Source organism: Gymnoscopelus microlampas (genome assembly GCF_963454915.1).
Source record: "Gymnoscopelus microlampas genome assembly, chromosome: 13".
In the NCBI taxonomy this organism is placed as follows: Eukaryota; Metazoa; Chordata; class Actinopteri; order Myctophiformes; family Myctophidae; genus Gymnoscopelus; species Gymnoscopelus microlampas.
This window is the reverse complement of record NC_139950.1, coordinates 37,161,594-37,183,614: the sequence shown is the minus strand read 5'-3', so window position 1 is coordinate 37,183,614 and position 22,021 is coordinate 37,161,594. Positions and strand designations below refer to the sequence as shown.

Below are 22,021 nucleotides of genomic sequence, written 5' to 3'. Positions count from 1 at the left end.
AGATGCTAACATACAGCGGAAGCCTCAATGATGTCATTGTGCATCATATTCATGTGGTTCATATTAATAATTCATAGCACAAGCATGTTGCAGTTCCTTGTTCTAGCCAACAGTTACATTACAGCTTCTAGCACAATCGTAGTAGTGGCATGTGGATGACTTTATGAGGGGCATTACCAGGACACCCTGGTGGAGGGAAAAACCTACTTGGAGCATGCAAGCAAACATGCTGTGTGTTTATTTACATAGCTCACATACCACAGCAACACATGGAACCAATTACCATCTCGTTGAAAAGACTCACGGTAACAATGCCTCTGAACACCGGGCTTATGGTGCAGACGTGAAAACAAAATCACAATATTTTGCACTTGGAGAATGTTAAAAGACTTCTAATCAGCCACCAGTGGGAAAACCCGGTGCTTACAAGGAATACAGGAGGAATGGGTGTGTGTCGGAGCACAGCTTGTCGACAGCTGTTTTTCCCTTGTTAATGCGTCCTAGGTTTTCCTCTCTCCCGAACTCCTATCTGACGGCATATGAGCAGCACCTCCCTCATCCTGCAACTCCCACTGCTTCTCAGATCGGCACTTCCCTCCGCAAAGTCAATATCTTAGACATGACATAATGCTGCTGACTAGTGACTACAGGCCTTCTGCTCCCCTTTTCAAAGCCACAAAATCTCCATTCTAGAAAAATGGTAGAATAACATTCATGCCTATTTAAGTATGCATTAGGCTATGCTATTGGTGATAAGCGATGGCCTAAGTTAAGTCATTTACAATCGGTATGAAACAAGGCCAAAATATCAGCACTGACTAAAGACAGACTTTCTGATGAAGAGCAAAGCATATAGGCTACTGTAGCTCAAAATGTCAGGCTTTATTGATATTTGGATTGTACGACCAACAGTTAACAAGATTTATTAAAAACGTAAATCAGGCTGGTATAGCGCCACCATGAGGCCAATTAGAAATATTTGTGATTGAGTGTTCTTCCTTGGCCTACTGACAGTGTGCAGTGCACAAACGGTTTGACGCTGATCGGCCCAGCAGGTTGCAAGATTAGTTCCAGAAAGACAGAGGCAAAAAACATCATCTCCGTCATCCGTCCCCAGCCTTCGGCCTGGCAGAGATTATATGCAGCCCAGTGAAACTAGGCCTACGCCGGCTGACTACACGTGTAGGCACAAATCATCACGGGGGCCCATGGCTAAGCGTCTTGGCAGGCACCACAATTTATCCATATGCAGAGCAATACTGATGGAGGACCATTCTCTCAAACACATCCCATAGCACTGACAGTGACACAAACTCACTAAACCCCATAAACTAGGCGTCATCTACATGGCTAGACTGTGTTGTGTTCAGAGGACCACAATGGAAATAACTTAAGTCCTGGAATGTATTGTGCTTTATCCTCAAATGTTTTTAACCAACATGTATGATTTGTGGGTCATTTTCTATCCAACTAAACTAAACCAAATTAACACATCGAACACACAAGGACAACCAAGAAACCTATCTAAACAGTTAGCACTAAGCAGTTAAAGTGTCAGCTAGAGATCATTTTGTCTGTCAATGCTGCTCAAACCACTATGCAACATTCAATGAAGGCCAGGCATCAGACACAAGTACACACAAGCTATACAAATATAAATGAACACTGCAAGCCATATAGCCTATTTGGCTTATCATTGCTTTCTCCTGCTTTTCTTGAAGTAAAAGTTATTAATAAAGTCGGTAAATCCAATTGAAACAACAGCTCATATTCATATCATCAAAGTTTAGCCTCATTCATACTTGCTTGCTGAAAAGAACAGATCTACAAGCAATCAACGCAATGTGTTGCTCAGTGTTTTGGTAAACGACATCCTCGTACACTGAAGCAACGGGCAGATGTCAACAATGCAGTGAGCATGCTGATCACAGATTCAGGCTTATCATTTGCTAAATGTGGTTGTGTTCTAAAAAGAACAGATCTACAAGCAATCGCCGTGTCACGATCTGTTAAAGCAACACTGTTGCGTGGAGTATAAATTAATGTTACAAAAAACCCAATCAATTCATAGGAATATGCAAGTATTAAGCGTCTGTGCAATAAACTACAATAGGAAGATCCATCTTGATATATAGTAGTCTCAGTATTCCACATGAGTCAGTTCACTTGTTTACTTCAGCCTGGAGGCGGGCCTTACTATACACGAGGGCATCCACCCGCATAATAGCTGTATGTGTAAACCATGACAGAGGCGCTTCCATATATGAAGGGCAACAGCTCCACTCCTACCTATGAAGGCGTACTCCAGAGGGACGGTGAACAGAGCTATTGCATGCATAACATAGTTGTCGTTCACGGATTGGAAAAATATTCAGAGTCTTCCTGGGCACCAATATGTCCTCATGCACACACTCACCAAAAGTGACATTTCTCTCATTGACAGACCAGGGGGGAGATAAATAAGAAATGACAGAAATCATTGACATAAGCAAGACATACAGCTAAAATGCACAAAACCACAAATAAACAACACTGTTGATATGTCACAATACACTGTAGATAGATATAATTAGTAATAAGTTAGTAGTTACAATTGCATTTACAATTTCACTCTAGGGATTTCCCTTCTATTTGCAACAGGCACATTTTCACTCAGAGGCGATTACGTCATGACTGGAGCTTTTTATAGTGTAGTTGGCTTCTGTGTGAAACATCATAAAGGTCCCTTTGATTGACAGGGCACACCTGCATTTTGGCATGGTCTCCTGGATTTGAAAGGCTGAACTGCCTGACCTCTCAGACACTACTGCATTGACTGACAACTTCCTGCCGACTTCCACACGCACACACATACACACGCACGTGCATAGACACAATTCACACACAAGATTTCTAAAAGTCAACTGGCTCTTTGAGTCTTTGGCGTGACCTCTCAAACAGAGACGCTAATTACCACGGCCTTAAATCGCCCCTTGACTCCACCTAAGGCCCATCCCCCATGACACTCTCCACCAACCAAACTCCCATCTGTCACCTCCTGGCTGTCCACCCCCACACACTTCAGAGATGGAATTCAACTGTAGGTGAAAGTGAATGTTTTAACAAATGCATCCAATTAACTACAGAGCCATTACAGTCAGATCGTAAAACTGCACTTGACTTACAATAATGTTGAGTAATCATGAATTCATCTACTAATAGGAGAGGAATGTGATTGAAGCAACCAGATGCCTCAGTGGTGATTTTTTTTATGGAGCCTTGGTAACTTTTTTTTTGCAAATGCAAAAACATTGCCATTTATTTGAGTGTGGTTTATTTTGTGCTGCACCATATTCTGGGTGAGTGGTATTTATCTAAAAACAATTAGTTAAAAGTGTCTATGCACACTTTTAACTCACACCTCGTCCCAAACGCTATTTCAAGAGCGTTGCCCCAAGCATGAGTGGACTAAAGTTTGTAGGCTAAAGTTTGTAAAATATCAGTCATCTTCGAGTTTGATCTCAACCTCAAAATGATTCCACAACTGTTTTTCAAATGCCAAGGGATTATGGGCAATAAAAAAAAATTCTCCCACTCCCTCTCTCCCACAGCACAAAGACACACACACACACGCACACACACACACACACACACACACACACACACACACACACACACACACACACACACACACACACACACACACACACACACACACACACACACACACACACACACACACACACACACACACACACACACACACACACACACACACACACACACACACCATCTCTCTCTCTCTCTCTCCCTGTCCTATTTTCCCAGAGCCACATATGTCGAAATATAAACATCTATACTCGACCAGAGAGCAGAGAACAACAAATATTGATAAGTGCAATGACGAACATTCTGTACAACTGTGGTGACCTGGCAAAAAGCTGTGATGTCGCAAGCAGGCTCCCAGCCATAGCATTGATCTCTGTCCACAATGAGAGTGAGACTGGACTCAACTACAACCCAGATTGAGAAGATAAGATACTGGATATTTGTTTTGCACAGAATTCGCTGTATGTAATATTTAGCATGGGATGTGGGTGACAGCTGCAGAACCTTACATGAAAGGTGACATGAGTACAGTATGTCAAGATTATGCTGTGTCAGTTCATTTGTACATAGATCAATTCTACAGTGACTGGGGGAGGGGCAAGCCTGAATGCTGAATGAAATTAGAGTTGATATGCATTTCTGATTAGCTTGCGTTCTGCAGGACTGTTGGGCAGGCCAGGCAGCGATGACACTTTTTTCACCAAAGGAGGGACCACTGACTGTATGGAGTGACACAGTGAGTGAGGACAGAAAACACAGATAAATCACAGCTGACAGTCAAGCTCAAGCAGGGAGTCATCCAGACCAGAACCCTGAGTCACTCTAAGCTAAACATATTAATTTATGGAGTGCTGTCTGAAGTCAATTTGTATGGTAATCAAACCACTCTATCTTCACTCCAGGTCGGAATGTAGACTCAGGCTCAATTAGTAAAATGTGAGCAACACTGTACAAACTAAGCAAGACTAAGCACAGTAAGTAAAACAGAATGCTGCGGTAGGCCTAGACATGCATTCAATTGGATCCAGTTTAAAAGAACGAGGCTTTGGCTTCAGTCAGCCATGACTCTTATCTGCCAGTCTCAAAAAGGCAGCAATTCAATTCGTGCTGACATCAGTGTCCCCTGAGAAGGTCCAGCAATCACGAACGCAAAGCTGCCCCCAAAATGAACAAAGGGCCCTTTTATCAGCAGCCTCAAAAGTTCTGTTGTGGGGATGCGAGGAAAGACGAGCATTTGGGAACTGAATCCAATGATAGTGTGTGGAGCTGAGCACACAAATGAACTAAGTGTGGACTGTGGAGGCAAATGTGCATGTCTAATAGGTGTTACAATCTCCAAAACCCCAATGTTTGGATAGACAAATGGCCAATTATCAAGTTCACTGTCGCATAAGATAACGCCATGCCCTCAAAAACATTTGGCAACTGGATGTGAGCTTTTAGGATCTAAAGTCAACAAATAACGAGCTTGTGTTAACATCCTGCATCAAGTGTGACTTTATCTGCACTTTACAGTGGGGGTTCTCTCAACTTCACAGCGGGGGGCATCAACACAGTCGGTGGGAGGGGAGGGGTGGACTGACTCCGTTAAATATTATGCGACAAGCTGGAAAGTATTTTCGATTAGGAATGCAAGCAAGCACGCCTCCCCGAAAAGCACAAGATGTACCGGACTGCACTATCTTCTATTCTTCTATTATGTTCCATCTCCGAGGAGCAATGCATGCCAGACTAAAACACAGCTACCAGTGAGCAAATGATGCAGGGATGCTGCTCGAAGATCCATTTAAAAGAAACGTAATAAAACACATGATTTCATGTTCAGAAAGCAAACCGTAATTCTAAACACAGCCGCATCGATCATTAGCATAGGCTACGATGAAACACTATATACATCCATATTTTCTTTTTAGCTCTCTCTCTCATCATCACTGCGTTACCTGAGAAGATGATGTGCTGGTTGTTGCACAATCATCTAATCCTGGGTGTTCATTTAACCCTGAGAGAGGGTGCAAACGGAACAGAATGACCCATTTGTACCATCCCAGGCAGCAAAGAGAGTACACAACCCATCCCTAACCCATGGTTTTACAGTGTGGTGGTGGTGGGGGAACCGACGCAGACTTTTGCTGCATTGAGTCAAGCCTCCTCCCGTGGGACGCGGACCATGTGACCAAACTCTGCACCGTTATCATCACGGAGGGAGGCAAGAGACGAGACTAAAACTGCACACATTGCATTGAACGCATTCCCTCCCATGCAGCATGTGCGGGCGCACTGGGTGGGGGAAAAGTTAGGTGCGTTAAGGATTGATCAGATCTCCATAAAAAAATAATATCATAGAAGGCAACGATCAACTTTTAATGTGTAGGCCTACAATATGCTGCTGCCGACGTGAGAGGCAAGACGTAGCCTAGGTAATATAACAGTAGGCGAGGCTGCAGCTGTCCTTGGAATGCGATGGCTTTCATTTCAATACAAGCGTTCAGTTCCATGAGGCTCTGTTACTGTTAATAATGGGGAAAGGATGGTGATTATTTAATAGCGGGAATCAGAATAAGTATTTCACTTTAATACACACTCTTCTTTCGCTGTGTGTGAGTGTGTGTATAAGTGTGTGTGCATGAGTCACAGAACGACGCCCACAACACACACAACGGCACGCCGTCCCAATAAAGTGATCACGAAAACGTCCCAATGACGACACGACACACCAAAACACACGCAGTTTGGCTGGCGGTGCATGCGTGAATTACTGCGACCCGCACAGAGACGAGTGCAAAGTTAAACGATTATAAATAATAAGAGGCGATCCCTTATTTACCTGATAGGATGATGTTTTCCGTGGCCGATAGTTTCTCAGTCATAATATCCCGCTGCAGCCTCACCTCCTCCAGGTCCAGAGCCTTCTCCCCTATGCAACTACACCAAGCAATCTTCCTGGCTTTAATGTGGAAAACCGTAACCACCGGAGGAAAAAAAAGATTTTTTTTAAAGACCTTCCTTTTACTCAAACTACCTCCTTTACCCGGGTATCTCCACGTCCTCTCGCTCTACAAATGGCGCGTTAAAAGCACATCTGCACTAAGGGGGGGCAGTTGGTTGGTTGACCCTTTCAGCCGTAGACTTTTGGAATTGGGGCCAATGTGGAGTCAGGGTGGACCTCTATCTACAGAGAGGATGTGGACCCCAGGCTGCTATACTTTCTCTGACTAGACGGACCCCTCTCTCTCTCTCTGTCCCGCCCCTCCCATCAGCTCTGCTCTGTCCTGGACAGGAATGCTGCCCATTCCTCCACACAGTCTTTGTTCAGGACAGCCGGTAGGGGACGGGGTAGCCTACTACTGTAGCTCCTATTCCTATCCTAACCAACAACCAGCCAGTTACTCTCCTCCCTGCCCTGACTAGAGAGTTTACCAGTGGTGGGGAAAGTAGTACTCACATGTTTTACTTAAGTAAAAGTATCAATACTGCAATGTAGAAGTAGCCTACTCTGTTACAAGTGAAAGTCCGGAATTCAAAATGTACTTGAGTAAAAGTACAAAAGTATTGGCATCAAAATGTACTTTAAGTGCCAAAAGTAAAAGTACTCATTGTGCAGAATGTCCCATTTCAAGTCTTCAAATGTATAAAAAAATCTTTTGAAAATAGCAGATCTACAAGCTCACAATGTGAGCTTGTAGATCGCCTATTTTCAAATGGTCGAAATGTATAGGCTGAACTTAAGTGGTTAATGTATGTTTTGTAATAATAATCAAAATCTACAAAGTAACTATAATAACTAAAGTTTTTAAATCAATGTGATGGAGTAAAAGTACAATATTTGGATCCGAGATGTAATGGAGTAGAAGTATTGGAAATTGGAAATACTCAAGTAAAGTACAAATACCTCAAAAGTGAACTTAAGTACAGTACTTAAGTAAATGTACTTTCCACCACTGGAGTTTACCACATGTATGCTAAGTATAAAGTATAAATGTAACTGGTTTTTCAAGTCTAAAAGTAAATATCTATATAGACGTTTTATAAGCTGACGAGGCACACCCTCGGGGGAACAAATTCCATATTCCCAGTTCCATGCATCATCCAAAACAGAAGTGGATTAGTATCCTAGTCCAGTGGTTCTCAAACATTATTATGCCAAGGAGAAGGAACCCCAAGTTGGCCGCGGACCCCTATTTGAAAAGATATGCCAGGGAATATTTTGCCAAGATTTGTCAAATATATTCGAAAATAGCACATCTACACGCTCAGAGTCAGATCGGCTATTTTTGAATACCTGAAAAGTAAAACAGGGTTTATACTGTTTAAACTGTTCCCAATTTTACTGGGGACCCCTGGCCCTGGGGTCCCCAGACCCCACTTTGAGAACCAGTGGCCTAGGCTTAGATCCTTTACTTATAGCTACCGTAAGTAAAAGTAGTCTACTAGCTAAGGAAAAAGTGCATAGGCAAGTAAAAGTCCTACATGAAAAATCCTAAGCTTCTTACAATTAAACTAACCTCAAAACTAACCTAAAAGAAATCCTGTCCTCAAAATACTAGTGATCATAGATAGTTTAACTCCTTGAACACCTTGATAGTACAATCCTCTGGCCCCGCCCACCTCTCCTTTCTCTGTAAATATACCTCATGATTCTGCTGAGCTTTATTCCAAAATGTTTTGTATTGTATTTGTATAATATATTACTGAATAATTGAGTACAATGGAAACAAGCCCCTGGGGCTTTTTGTGTTGTCCTTTTAGCATAACCTTTGACTATACTATCTATCTATCTATCTATCTATCTATCTATCTATATATCTATCTATATCTGTATCTATATCTATATAAAAAATATAATTGTAATTATATATATATAATTATTATTATTTATATATATTTTTTTATGCAAGAACAATGTCTTCTATTTCAGCATGCTATTAGAAAGGTTGTAGTTTATATTCATTTGGAATCCCCATTGATGAGGTTGTTGGTACCTACTGTAAGTAGGTTTCTGAACTGTCCATAGCTCACCAATGAGACGAGGAGTGAGTAGTTGACATGAAATCAGCATGTAACTGCAATTCGTTCCTGTTCACAGATGACTCGGTGCTCCTTGGACAGGGACAAATTGATAGGTCGAAATAGCCCTCAGTATTGAGCTCAGCAGTATCTGCACTTGGCTTTCCGATAACAGAATGTCATTACACCTGGGAAAACAGAATGCATACTTTTTTGTCCAATACCAACCTCAGCAGGTCAGAGTCGGTGACAAATTGCAATTTAATCACAAGCAAAGATGAGGTTACCTAATTGGGTTGTATTTTGGGCAAACCTTCTGGTGGAAGAAATGCCATCAAAAGTGATCACGAAAGTCACCAAAGAACAAGATTTTGGGCAGGATCTCCTCGTTCGTTTATTAACAGGAGTGCACTGAGCTCTAGGACTTTGACAATACTTGCACCTCATGGTTCACCCCCATGTCACTAATAACAAAACTGCAGACCTCTCTAAACAAACCAGTAACTGACAACCCAGGAGTCACCTAACCCCAGCTCACTTTGCCAGGCTGAGATGGCTCAGGGTGGAAGACAGAGAATACAAGCAAAGTCTTCAAAAATACTCAGAGGAACAGTGCCCTGTCAAACTACTTCTCTAGAGTGAGAGAAGTACTTCTCTAGAGTGAGATACGTACTTCTCTAGAGTGAGAGAAGTAGTTTGACAGGTACATGGGATATGGGCATAACACCAGAAGGTGTTCCTCCAACCTCGTTCCCACTGAATTCGGCACAAACAGAAAATGCATTATACTATTCTGCCACCAAAATGTGGAATGCCCTACCAACAGCCACAAAACTACTCCCCAACCAAATTTAAAACTGACTGATGGCTGTTCTCAAAATATAATTGGACTTCGGTAAATGTGTCCCCTACTAGCTTGCCCGCAGCGAGCTCCACGGAAGGAGCCCCATGTGAGTGGCATGCTCTGTACCCAGTAACTGAAGCTGTCAAATAAATGTAGTGGAGAAGAAAGTACAGTATAGGCTATTTCCCTTTTAAATATAGTGGAGTGGAAGTAGAAAGTGTGGAAATACTCAAGTACCTCAAAATTGTACTTAAGTACAGTACTTGAGTAAATGTACTTAGTTACTTTTGACCACTGTCTACAAAGCTATCAGAAACATTTATCAGGCCTACTTGAAACACACACGGTGGTGGAACAAGCCAACACTGGACCCTACTGCGGGGTGGTCAACACGGGCCCTCCAACACAACTCGGCGAGTGACGCCTCACTAAAACGTGACGGCCGTGTACACACCGCCTACATACCGCACACACTACAACTGATTTTCAGCTACAGACATGCTCCAACTCTTATCAACGCAGACGTTGTGTGGGGGACTTAAGGCCTACTGTTGAAGACTGCATTTTCCCATGCATATAGATACCTTGTTGGCAAATTAATTTAAACAGATGCAAGTGCGTAAAACTCAAAATGAGCAATGTTAGGTGAGCTTCACCTAACATTGCGATTGTGATGACCATTCTAGGTTTGTTCCATGTTTGGTTGGCGTTTGGTTCTAATTGTGTTTTTTTCTGTAGGGCCAGCCTGCCAGGGGTGTGTCTATAGGACGAGGCACACCCGACTCCACTCGTCCAGGAGTATTTAAGCAGGCTGGCCACATTTGTTTTCTATCTCCTACCAGGCAACAGTGTTTGTTTGATTTTAGCTTAACACACACACACACACACACACACACACACACACACACACACACACACACACACACACACACACACACACACACACACACACACACACACACACACACACACACACACACACACACACACACACACACACACACACACACACACACACACACACACACACTCTTTTAATCAGGGCTTTGTGATCATTCTAAGAGCACTGGAATATTTGTAGCATCCATCACATAGGCACTATCAAACTTTAAATGAAAATGCAATGCAATGTGCTACTTGAATCTCATGAGTAATGTCATAAGTTGTCCTGGAAAAGATAATTCACTGAAAGCCAAAAATAGATACAAAACAAATGCTAATAGTCCAACATGGCCACCACATGTTGTCACCACTATGTGACAGTCACAGCAAAGTGTTACTTGCCCTGGTGTCTAGGTGGCTTTTAGACATAATGCCATGTGTTTAGTATAGCATTGGCCACATGGTAGCCATTTCGCTCTTATGTCATACATTTTACAGTCTATGTGTCATACTCAATGGTGGGGTGGGGTGGGGTTTCCCACCTGCTGAGTATGACATGATAAGTGCAGAATAGCGGCCTTGGCCCTTGGCTCAGATTGGCTTATTACCTGTAGCATGTTGTTGCTCTGCAGCATATTTCTGCCCACTTGAGTCATGTTGAGTGCTGTTACAAAACAAGGATGACACTTGGGACTAAATCATCAAAATGTTATTTTGATGGAATACTTAAGGTTGTTGGGTTTTCCCTTTACCATGGTAACTAGTGAGAATAACCTTCAAGGTCATTTCATTGCTCATTTTAACACCAGCATGGTCAGTAGATCAGTGTCTTGCGCCATCTAGTGGTTATTCAGACTATCCATCAACTCACAGTGGATGTTTTATTTCAATTGGAAACTTGTTTGTACATGCAATATAGGTGAAATGACTATGCCTCTTAATGTGGAAATCCATGTGTGCTGTAAAGTCAGTGCTTTTGAAAATGAAAATATCTACTCATAATTATTATTATTGCCAGGTATGTTTGCACATATGAAAACATTTGTCTCAGTGTGGTTGGTGCATTGAAGCAGCATTATATTTATTTACAGCTATTTACTCAAAATATAAAGATAGGCAAAACAATCTGGAAACAATATGCAATAGGCCTACCACTATGTGTACACTATAGTATAGAGGAAAGGCCACAGAGTTATTGAAACCAATAGGTTGCATGAAGGTGCACAGTTAATTATTCTATGGCAACCCAGCCTGTAGTTTTCTTTTCTAGATACTGTATTTCCTTTGGGACCATGTGTGGGATGGATCGACCAACATTGGCAGCCTTACAGCCTCACTGCTAGCAGGGCTAAGAATGTATCTGTCTGAGGAACGCAAAACAAGATTTGCCCAATGATGGGCTCAAAAGCACCTTGTGCTGTGTCCTCAAGACAATCATCAACCCTTCCTTGGCCAACTGTAGTTTGCTAACAGACCCAACGGGTCTGTAGATGCCGCAGTCTGCTCCAAGACAAACTCACTCGGCTGAGCATGCCTGACTCTATACCACCTGCAGGTGTAACACTGATTTCCAACAGGGTAAGCTTGTCTGGGACCCCTGGCCGACTATCAGCGCTGGAGCACCACAAGGCTCTGTGCGCTCTCCACTGCTCCGCCCTGTGTGACTCTCACTCCCCAAATAACACTGTGTGAAGTAATTCAAATCCCTGGGGACAATAATCTCTCAGAACCCCAGGTAGGGAGGAGAATAATATAACCAATAATATAATCACCAAGAGGGCCGAGCAGCAGCTGAAGAGAATCAATCTGCATCAGAAAATGGCCCAGTTCTACACACCCATCCTCGCCACATCATTCAATCAGCCAACATGGTCATCCGGGTTTTTACATCATGGCTCCTAGTGGCCGAGCCATAGACAAGGTTCTGTATGTCTGTGTTAGCCTGGTTCCAGACGAATCTGCCATTGCAAAAAGAAATTGCCTGGGCAGCAGTGATGATGTCTGTGTGAGTGTGTGTCTGTTTGTCCATCTGTTTGTAATTTGGAACCATGCCATTCCCATCTGGATCCTGAGATCTTTAAGTCTAAAACTTGTTTAATTGACACAATGCTCTATCTTTCTCCTGCTGCTCTTATTTTGATTTGGTTTCAGAATCTGAACTGTTTCAATGAATTGTGGTATCAAAATCTGCTCACTTAATTTTGAAACTCTGGCCCACGCTTGTACCATCAGAACAGCATGTTCCCATGGAAGTGGGGCTCACGAACAATAGCTCTGCAGCAGCTGCTATTACTCCTGTAAATAATATAAGCAGGTGCAATAGTAGGCGATTCATGCATTATGCGTATTCCTATTAATGCTCTTACATAGCTCATATTGTTTCTATAGTTTTTGTATCCTCTACTTTTCATCTATAATATAAACAAAAGCAGTAATAATATACTACATGAAAGTTGTAATATTAAAACTGATATTATTATATTATTATTACTCGGGACTACGCAAGTCAGGAAAGATGTAAATTGGGAATGATGCAAGATGGGAATGCATGCCCCATCTGGTTATGCTACCCGTTGTACCCATTGTCAGAGTACTCACTGTACCCATTATTAGAGTAGGCTACCCAGTGCGGTACCCACGGGCACTGGCCGATTTGAGATTGAACGATGAAGGTCGGGATGTTGGGAAAGCATGCCCCACCCATTTGTGCGATACCCATTGTAATCATAATACTTGTTGTCAGAGTACACGCTGTACCCACACTCGAGTGTGGTACCCGTTACCACAGTTCGATTGATTGATTGAATACTTTATTACTCAGAATCAGAAATGTTAACAGCACGTAAGACATTAAGGCTAAAGGGATAATACAAAAAAGTCCTGGGGACTTGTTTCCATTGTGGTCCTATGTATTCAATTCATCAACAAATTATTAACACAGTAATACATGTCATCAACAAATACAAACAATATATGTATAAAACAGATTACAGTTACCACCCCTTGTGGTTTCCTAATAGATGTTTTTCATGCCAATTTAGAAAGAACCCAGTGTTACACATCCTTTAAAGGAGTAGTTCACCCAATGACTTATTCATGGAGATTTTTTGTTTTTTGTCGCATTCCTAAGCCAATAATTTGATAACCGGCGGAGTCACCGGTAGGACACTCAAAGAGTCTCAGTAGGAGATTCAAAGAGTCTCCATTGAGTCTCCTACTGAGTCTCCTATTGACTGATGACCCGGTCATCAAATTATTGGCTCAGGAATGCGACAAAAACAAAAAACTCTCCATGTTTCAAGGCCTCATGGGGTGTGTAATTGATAGAAAATAAGTCATTTTGTGGGTGAACTACTCCTTTAACCATTAAAGGATGTGAAAGTTGTTAATTTAATTTAATGGACACATTTAATGGAAGCCATTCATTAAAGTTTAATGGATGGTGTCAGGGCATTTTGGTGGCAGAGTAGTAGAATGAGAATTTTCCCATGTTTGTTCTAAATTTGGGTGGTACCAGATCATGTTGTGCCTGTGGGTGTCACTCACTAGAGCACTGTCCTTTTGACTATCTTAAATACCAATCCCATTGATATTTGCTTAACCCTGTCTTCTACCCTGTCCCTGAGCCATCCCAAACTAACAAAGTGAGTTGGAATTAGATGGGTCATGGGCTTAATTTAAGGCTGAGAAGTAGTCGTATGTATCAGTTTGTTTTGGGAGGTCTGAAGCTTTAAATACAGGCACAGGCCTACTTGGGAACAATGCAAGTTGTGAATGCATGCCCCACTTGTTTATGCTATAATAGTTGATGTACTTGTTGTCAGAGAGAGTACCCAGTGCAGTACCCACTGACATAAGACTGATTGACTATGGAGATACAGGGATCCCTGATGCTGTTAGAAACTGCTGATGCTGTGTTGTAAATGGGAATGCAAGAACGCTCACCCCAAAACACGATCACCCCGGGTCTAATCCAGCAACCTCAGAGTGGTCGCCACTATTCCTAAACGTAAACTCAGTAAAACTATACCTAACCCTAAACGTATTCCTAACCTTAACCTCAGTAAAACGAATACAAGAATGTAACCGCTGGGGGCGAGTGGTCTGCAAGAAAAATGGGGGCGAGTGTGTTTTGGGGCAAGCGTTGGGCATCTCCAAATGGAACTGGTGCAGCAGCAAAGCTCGGCCAATCCGTGAAGCCAATGGGTCGGTTTGGCCAATCAGGGAAGCTAATGCCTACACCCTCCCAAACACAGAGATTCGGTGCATCCTCCACAGACAGACAGATACAAATATTTGTGGTTTTTCGGTTCTCAGAAATTGTTGGTCTGACCGAGTCCCACTCTACACTGCACACCCCCGAGTCATCTTGGACATAGGCCTACATGACATACAAGATTGTGCCCGAGTTATGTCCAGTCCAGCCAGGAGAGACAGACACACACACAAGTACGCGCACCGCACGCGCGCGGCACGCACGCACGCACGCACCCACCCACCCACCCACCCACCCACCCACCCACGCACGCACGCACGCACGCACGCACACACACACACACACACACACACACACACACACACACACACACACACACACACACACACACACACACACACACACACACACACACACACACACACACACACACACACACTGCAATGTATAGATGGATTATATTATTATCATTATTGTTGTTGTTGTTGTTATCATTATTGAACTACATAATGTATATTTGTCTAATATTTGATGTTGTTCACGGTAGGCTAATGCACGAACGCTTTTTCAAAATGTAAGACTGCAGGGGTAGGGCCCGACAAGCTTAGTGCTTGTCGGGCTTGTCGGGCCACCAAAAAATCGCAGTACCAAAAAATCCCTAAAGGGGGCGTCAACATGATTCACTTGGTAGCAGCGGCCGTTGTTGGGGTCGGATGGTACATAAATAGCTTGGAAACAGTGACTTTCTACTCCGAAAATAGCCAATCTACAGGCAGTGCGCTTGTAGATTAGCTATTTTTGGAGAACAGATTTAATGTGCCTTTTTCGGACACTTGGGCAAAGACAATGCTGCAGTAGCAGCATGTAGGCTAAAGCATTGGCGATTAACAAAATGTATTTCACCTTTTATGTTATCTGTCCAATATCCAAAAATAAAAATTAACTGAACTGAACGTCACCAAGTCAATTCCAAGTAAAAAAACATAGTTGGCGAAAAATAATTTCTGATTCTGTTTTTTTTTTAATTCTGAGACAAATAATCATTTGTTGCCACTAGAAGGCAGCGTTGGTGCAAAAAAGGAAAGAACAACTCCTTTCCTCTCTGACACGGCAGTGCATGTGTATGCTGCTGTGTCACAGGAGCACACGGCCCACGGCCACTATGGTTTACTTAACTGACTGGTTTGGTAGGTTAATTGAATTTGATTGAATAAATAAACCAATAAACACATTAATAAACAAAAAAGTTAATTAGTTGCAAAAAACGTACAACTTTTAGAATGTGTATGACCGCATACCTAAGCCTAATATAGGTCTACTATCTAGACTCTAGACTAGAGTTTTCAATTCTTGTAGTAGGACTATAACAAGCAACATTTCAGAAGAGTTTGTTGCGGAAGGGTTGTCTATAATCGACATACAATGCCCTACATGCAAGTTGAATTATTTTTATTATATTTTGGCTAGTAAAACCGCCTCACTAAATATTTTGTTAACATATAGGCCTATAGGCCAATTTTTTTTCCCCTTTCCATTTTTGGTAAAGTGGCCAAAGTTCATACTGTTAAGGCAGGCCCAACTTGATAACAAAACAATGAAATAGATGAAGCAATATTAAATGATCATATACATTATTATTTGCCTTTGGTAAATTATTATTATTATTATTATTTTTTGAAACAAAATAGGCAACTAAAAGACCTGCCGCAAAGCCTCTAGGATTTCAAACACAAACTAAAAACTGCATTGGTTTATGCATGATCATGTTGAGAAGGTCTATGAAGTTATTTAAGTAACAAGTAAACATTTGTTCATGAGCTTTTTTTTAAGACATTTCTTCAAGAGGCTACAATGAACTACTTTGCGGTTTAATTTTTATGTAGGCCTGGGCTAACAAAATGCCCGAGTGTAGAAAAAAAAACAAAAATGAACAACAACTAGCCTAGTTCTTGTTTTTTTTCCATAATTCAAGCATCCAGTAAGCTGTATCAAAGTTTTGAATTTGCCTATAACGTTATGTCCTTGAACTTGAAGAACTATTTGAAAGCCGTTCCTGTTAAGTAAAAGCGGCCTATCCATTCAGCTAATTAGTCAAGTGTCTTTTCGGACTAAATTAGGCCTACATACAAAACAAATAGTGTTTTGTGTAAAGCACACTCTTATGGCTTAAGGAGTTTTCAGTAGATCTTGTTTAAGACATTCTCCTAAGCCCGCTGAGTGCTGAGAAAGGGTTCATGGACAGGTCGACCGGGGCATTAAGGTTATACAAAGGGACAATGCAGAACAGAAAACTACCTGAGCATGTGTGCAGAATAGATGATGTAGAAATGTCTTCCCTTCCCCTCCGAGACGTGTTCTACAAACAAACATCTGTCAAAACAAAAACAAAACACATGGGAATGAACTACATTGCTCAGCATGTGCTACATCATCACAGACATGTGTCTGAATTGTCTCCCCATTATGGCAGATTGGGAGTTAAGTCAGGTGGGTTTGTCAGTGTCAGTGATGAGTGGCATTTTTGTTTTGAAACAAAGAACATTCTTATTAACTTTGCTTCGCAACTATGCAGCCTATAAGCCTATATGGCTAACCACTATCATCAGGAAAAGAATAGCCTATTCAATTAAACGATGAACAAGTAGGCCTACAAAAGTATTGGCATCAAAATGTATATAAAAAGTATATACATTATAAAGTACCAAAAGTAGAAAGTACTCATTATGCAGAATGGCCATTTCACAAGTTTTCAAATGTATACAAATCTTTTGAAAATAGCAGATCTACAAGCTCACATGCCTGCATCTATGCATTGTGAGCTACACGCTCACAATGCATCATGGTCGGCTATTTTCAAATGGCTGAAATGTATGAAGTGGTTAATGTATGTTTTGTAATAATAATCAAAATCTACAAACTAAATAGTAACTAGTTTTCAAATAATTGTAGTGGAGTAAAAGTACAATATTTGCCCCTGAGATGTAGGCCTAGTGGAGTAAGCTAGAAGGAAAAATAGCCTACTGAAAACTAGAAATACTCCAGTAAAGTAAAAAATACCTCAAAATTGTACTTAAGTAGTAAGTACAGTATTTGAGTAAATGTACTTAGTTACTGTACACTACTGGATACGACTACAATGTATGGAGTCTGGCAGTGCAGTGTAGATTATTGCCTGCATGCCTAAAAGGAAAAAGCATAGTGCGGCTGCGCTTTCCACAAATCATACACAGTCTGATCAGTGAGCAACGTGTGTGTGAGCAACGTTTGTCGTGTTTGTTGTGCGTGGATCTTCTCTCTCCACAGCAGCTCAGTCATGTGTTCCTCTTCAGCTCCTTGCTGACACAAGTCTACATAAAAGAGAGCTTTTGGGGCCACCAATGCTCCCATTCAGACGACACCTGGTCAAGTTTGAAAACATGAGCGGGGTATTTGATTTAGAGGCAATTAGAGATGACAACCAGTCTACTACGTCAGGGTGTGTGCGGGCTATTTTAGGATTGGAATTGAAAAAGACGCGCTAATTAGACCGCAGGCATGTTGTTCTGCTTCACGTGACCCAGCGAGACGCATCGCAAGCTGTTTAACGTCATTAGGAGAACAATTAAAATGTGTGAATTCGTTGAACGGCTGATATAAACAGACATTTTAATGCAATGGGATGAGTTATAGGCCTATATGCTGCGAGCCTATATTTAGAGCTAACGGGGCCTTAGTTATAGTCAGATAACCTAGGCTAGGCCAAAAAAAAAATCTTCCTTGTTCTGGGCTTTTTTTATAAGACATGACATCAACAAGACATAACAATAAGACAGACAAACACCAGACTGTAAGGCATGTTAAACATGAGTAATTAGCCTATCAGCTAGCGTTATAGGCCTACACTTGAAGCAATCATTCAAAGCAATCTATGTATTTCTCATTTAACTATACTATAAAATAATAATAATAATAATAATAATAATAATAATAATAATAATAATAATAATAATAATAATAATAATAATAATAATAATAATAATAATAATATATAACAATAATAATAATGAAATTGTAATAAATAAACAAAACAAAACAAATGTAAAACCTGGTAAAACAATTTCAAGTGTTTCAGTCGCCCAGACCTGAACACGATTTTCTTGCCAGCTGTTGAAGTTTGTAAAGGCCGTGCCGGCCCTAACAAGACCACCAGACCTATTGCCTGCTGTTCAGAGGCGCAGATGTTGTTACTTTCAGGGTTCGTTTTATTGGCTGAAAGCAGTGCCTTTTAATATTTGGCTGTTCTGTTGTGCTATAAAGTATTACAAACTTGACTCAGCCATTGACTTTCTTCAAATCGTATAGGTAGGCTAGTCTAATGCTCTCATATAGGCTATAGAACCCGTTAGCCATGCATGCTGTGCATAACAATTTAGACTTAATGTATGTGTTGTTTAGTGATTTCTATTACTCTGCTGTGTTTAAAAGTGTGTTAAAACACTGTGGCATTCTTTCAACTTGTAGGCTACGGAATATATAACCGGCTGTGTCCAGGCAGGGGCGCCAGTAGCTTAATTAGGAGGATGCCAAACCATGCCATTTTAATGTATGAGTGTTAATTTAACTAAATGTTATCCTTTGTAGTCAAACAAAAAAGATTTCGTTGTTATTGCTATCTTGTCTTATTTGTAATTAACCTACTAGGCGTTTTCATAAAAAGGTTCCTTTATGTTCCTTCTTTTATCATCTCGCCAGCCAGAATTAGGCTCGCTGAGGGGCGTTTTTGATATGAATTAACAATCTGTGATGACATTAACATCAATCTAAACGAACACCAAATGCCAAAGTGATGGAGATAAAGAGTTGCTGATTCCCATAAGACGGATTTACTTGTGTGTCAGATATCATTTGCGTCAATAGCATCTGTACACACCCCAGACACAACCTGGATTCCAGCCAATGAGTGCGCTCCAATGGGTGACGTTGCCATTAGGCTACTGGTGGCCTTTCTGTGACTTGCTGTCCTGGGGCAAAGTGCCCTCTCAATGAACCCAGGCTACACGGTGCTGGCTCTGATGCACGAGCCTCGTGGACAGCATGGTCCCTCTCCTCTTCCAGTCCAGTGTGTGGTAGCTACACACCGCCAACACCCCGATACGCGAGTCTGTTAATTTATCATTTATAATCACAACTACACGAATGAGCTTAATTATATGAACTTTCAGCTGTGTTTAGTTTTGAAATGCCCACAGGCTACATGATGTCACCAAATTACGCACGGCCTTTTTCTGTCTCCTTTTTCCTTTTTTTTTGCCGGTAGGCTATTACATGGTTTATTGTTTAGTAGTTCTATAGTCACTATATGTATTTATTTATGTCTGTCTGAAGTGCGCGCGAGTCACATAGATAAAAAAAGAAAGAAAGAAAGACGATCGTAACAGACAACCCTGTTCTACTGTAGGCCTACATATTTTTCTTTTTTTTTTAGCCTACCTACTCGTTTATGACGTTTTTGCATAGTAGAATATTGTATATTTGTCTGTCATTAAATGTTTCGATGAATTGAATACACAGGACCCCAATGGAAACAAGTGCTTTCTTGCGTTTAGTCCTTTTAGCATCCTTTTTTTTGCAAACTGTTAATTCAACTCCACATGGTTGCAACTTGGAGTTTAATTACCCAAAACTTAAAGTGTGTGAACTAACACACACTGTTTTGACAGCAGCCTTTATGTGGATTAGGAAGCGATCCGTCAAAAATGTCTTCGCGTTTATCGAGTGCATTAACGACAATCATTTGGGGATGGCCGCCCGTGCGTATTGTGTGCGCCTTTGACGCGCGGGAGCGTGGACATCTATAGATGGAACATACCGCGCGCAGAGCACTTGACTCGTTGATCCGTCATGAGGAATGTATTTATGGGCTGGTCTAAATTCATAAAACTGATCTTAATCTGACCCCTGCCCGCTAGTTGACCTCGTGTCACAGGATTGAACCCTGGCTGGCTTTCTTCACACACGCTGTGATACCCTGGATTTAAAGAAGAGAAATACAAACCGCTATTATAGCCTACGGGTAGTTATGTTTAAATAACTAGGCTATAACTGTAGGCAGCAGGCAGGCATACATTAACCTTCATTCATACCATATTTCTAGGCCTTCATATTGATTGATTGATTGAATACTTGATTAGACAGAAATGCAAACAGCAGGGGTACAGTCATATACATTTGGGCTAAAAGGATAACTAAAAAAACCTGCAGGCTCTAGGACCACCGTTGTGGTCCTATAGCCTGCAGGTTGTCCTTTTGTGTTAATTAAACTCTGAGCGCGTAAATACAACCTGTATACATATTCTTGTGTGTGTTTGTGGTGTTACAAATGTAAAAACTAGGGGTTTACTGTAACAAACAGAACGCATTATAGTAGCCTACATCGCTGCAACACAGAAGCATTTCGGGCTATACTATCAGTTTTGCTGTAATCACTCTCTGTGATTCCAACGGGAGTCTGCAGTCTTAATTGTGTGCGAGAGACCATCGTCCATTATCCCCAACAGGATTTGAAACAGGTCAAGAGTTCATTGTGTTTATCGGCTACAACCTATGGGTGATTAAGGTCACAGACTCGGGGATTAGGCAATATTTCAAGGAAAGCGCGGATATGTGGCTGGACACAAACATATAGGCTATATGGTTTATGTATTACAGCTTTAAGCAAAAATGACCAAAGTAATATAAAACAAATCTGACCAAATACCACCCATTTAGATTGTGCATAGGCATAATCATATTTTATTGTACAAATGACTTACCATATCTTCAAGGCAACAATAAAATGTGCTTTTAATTAAAGGCTGCTATGAGGCAGTTTTTATTGAGTAAGTATATGATTAACCTGATATGTATAGTTGTCATTTACATTTCATTTTAGCAATTAATGCACGAAGCCCTTGGCTTGATGACGTGGAAATGTTTTCCATTTACTTTGTTATTAAGACTAACTGCCATGTGTTAGTTTGTTGTTCGATTGTAGTCTAGTCTGATGGTTATGTGAAAAATTCAAAAATAATAATGTATGACTTATATGACTTAGGGCCATATGTTATAAGCGGCTGACAGACACAGACGTTAATGGTCCTATAGAAGAACTGTCTAATTCTATCCAGAGCAAGGAGGTTGCGTTATTTAAACCCTCTGATCTGACTGATATAATTATCAATGTTTCAGCTGAAATTTAATATATAGATGTACACATACTGAATTAAAATGATAAAAAAAACATGTGTAGGCTACTGTAAATGTCATATAGCCTATATTCACACACACACACACACACACACACACACACACACACACACACACACACACACACACACACACACACACACACACACACACACACACACACACACACACACACACACACACACACACACAAATAAATATATATATATATATATATATATATATATATATATATATATATATATACATATATATATATATAT

At 41.1% G+C, this 22,021-nt stretch overlaps 1 protein-coding gene across 2 annotated transcripts in view; it reads right to left on the bottom strand.

Moving 5' to 3' along the window:
- The window catches only part of hspa12a (heat shock protein 12A), a 42,924-nt gene extending 36,052 nt beyond the window's left edge, over positions 1–6,872 (bottom strand). For both annotated transcript variants that reach the window (XM_084075953.1, XM_084075954.1), the window contains exon 1: positions 6,413–6,872. In XM_084075953.1, the coding sequence (XP_083932079.1) occupies positions 6,413–6,455 (43 nt within the window). In that variant the 5' untranslated portion in view covers positions 6,456–6,872. The remainder of the gene's footprint in view (positions 1–6,412) is intronic.
- Positions 6,873–22,021: the final 15,149 nt, after the last annotated feature.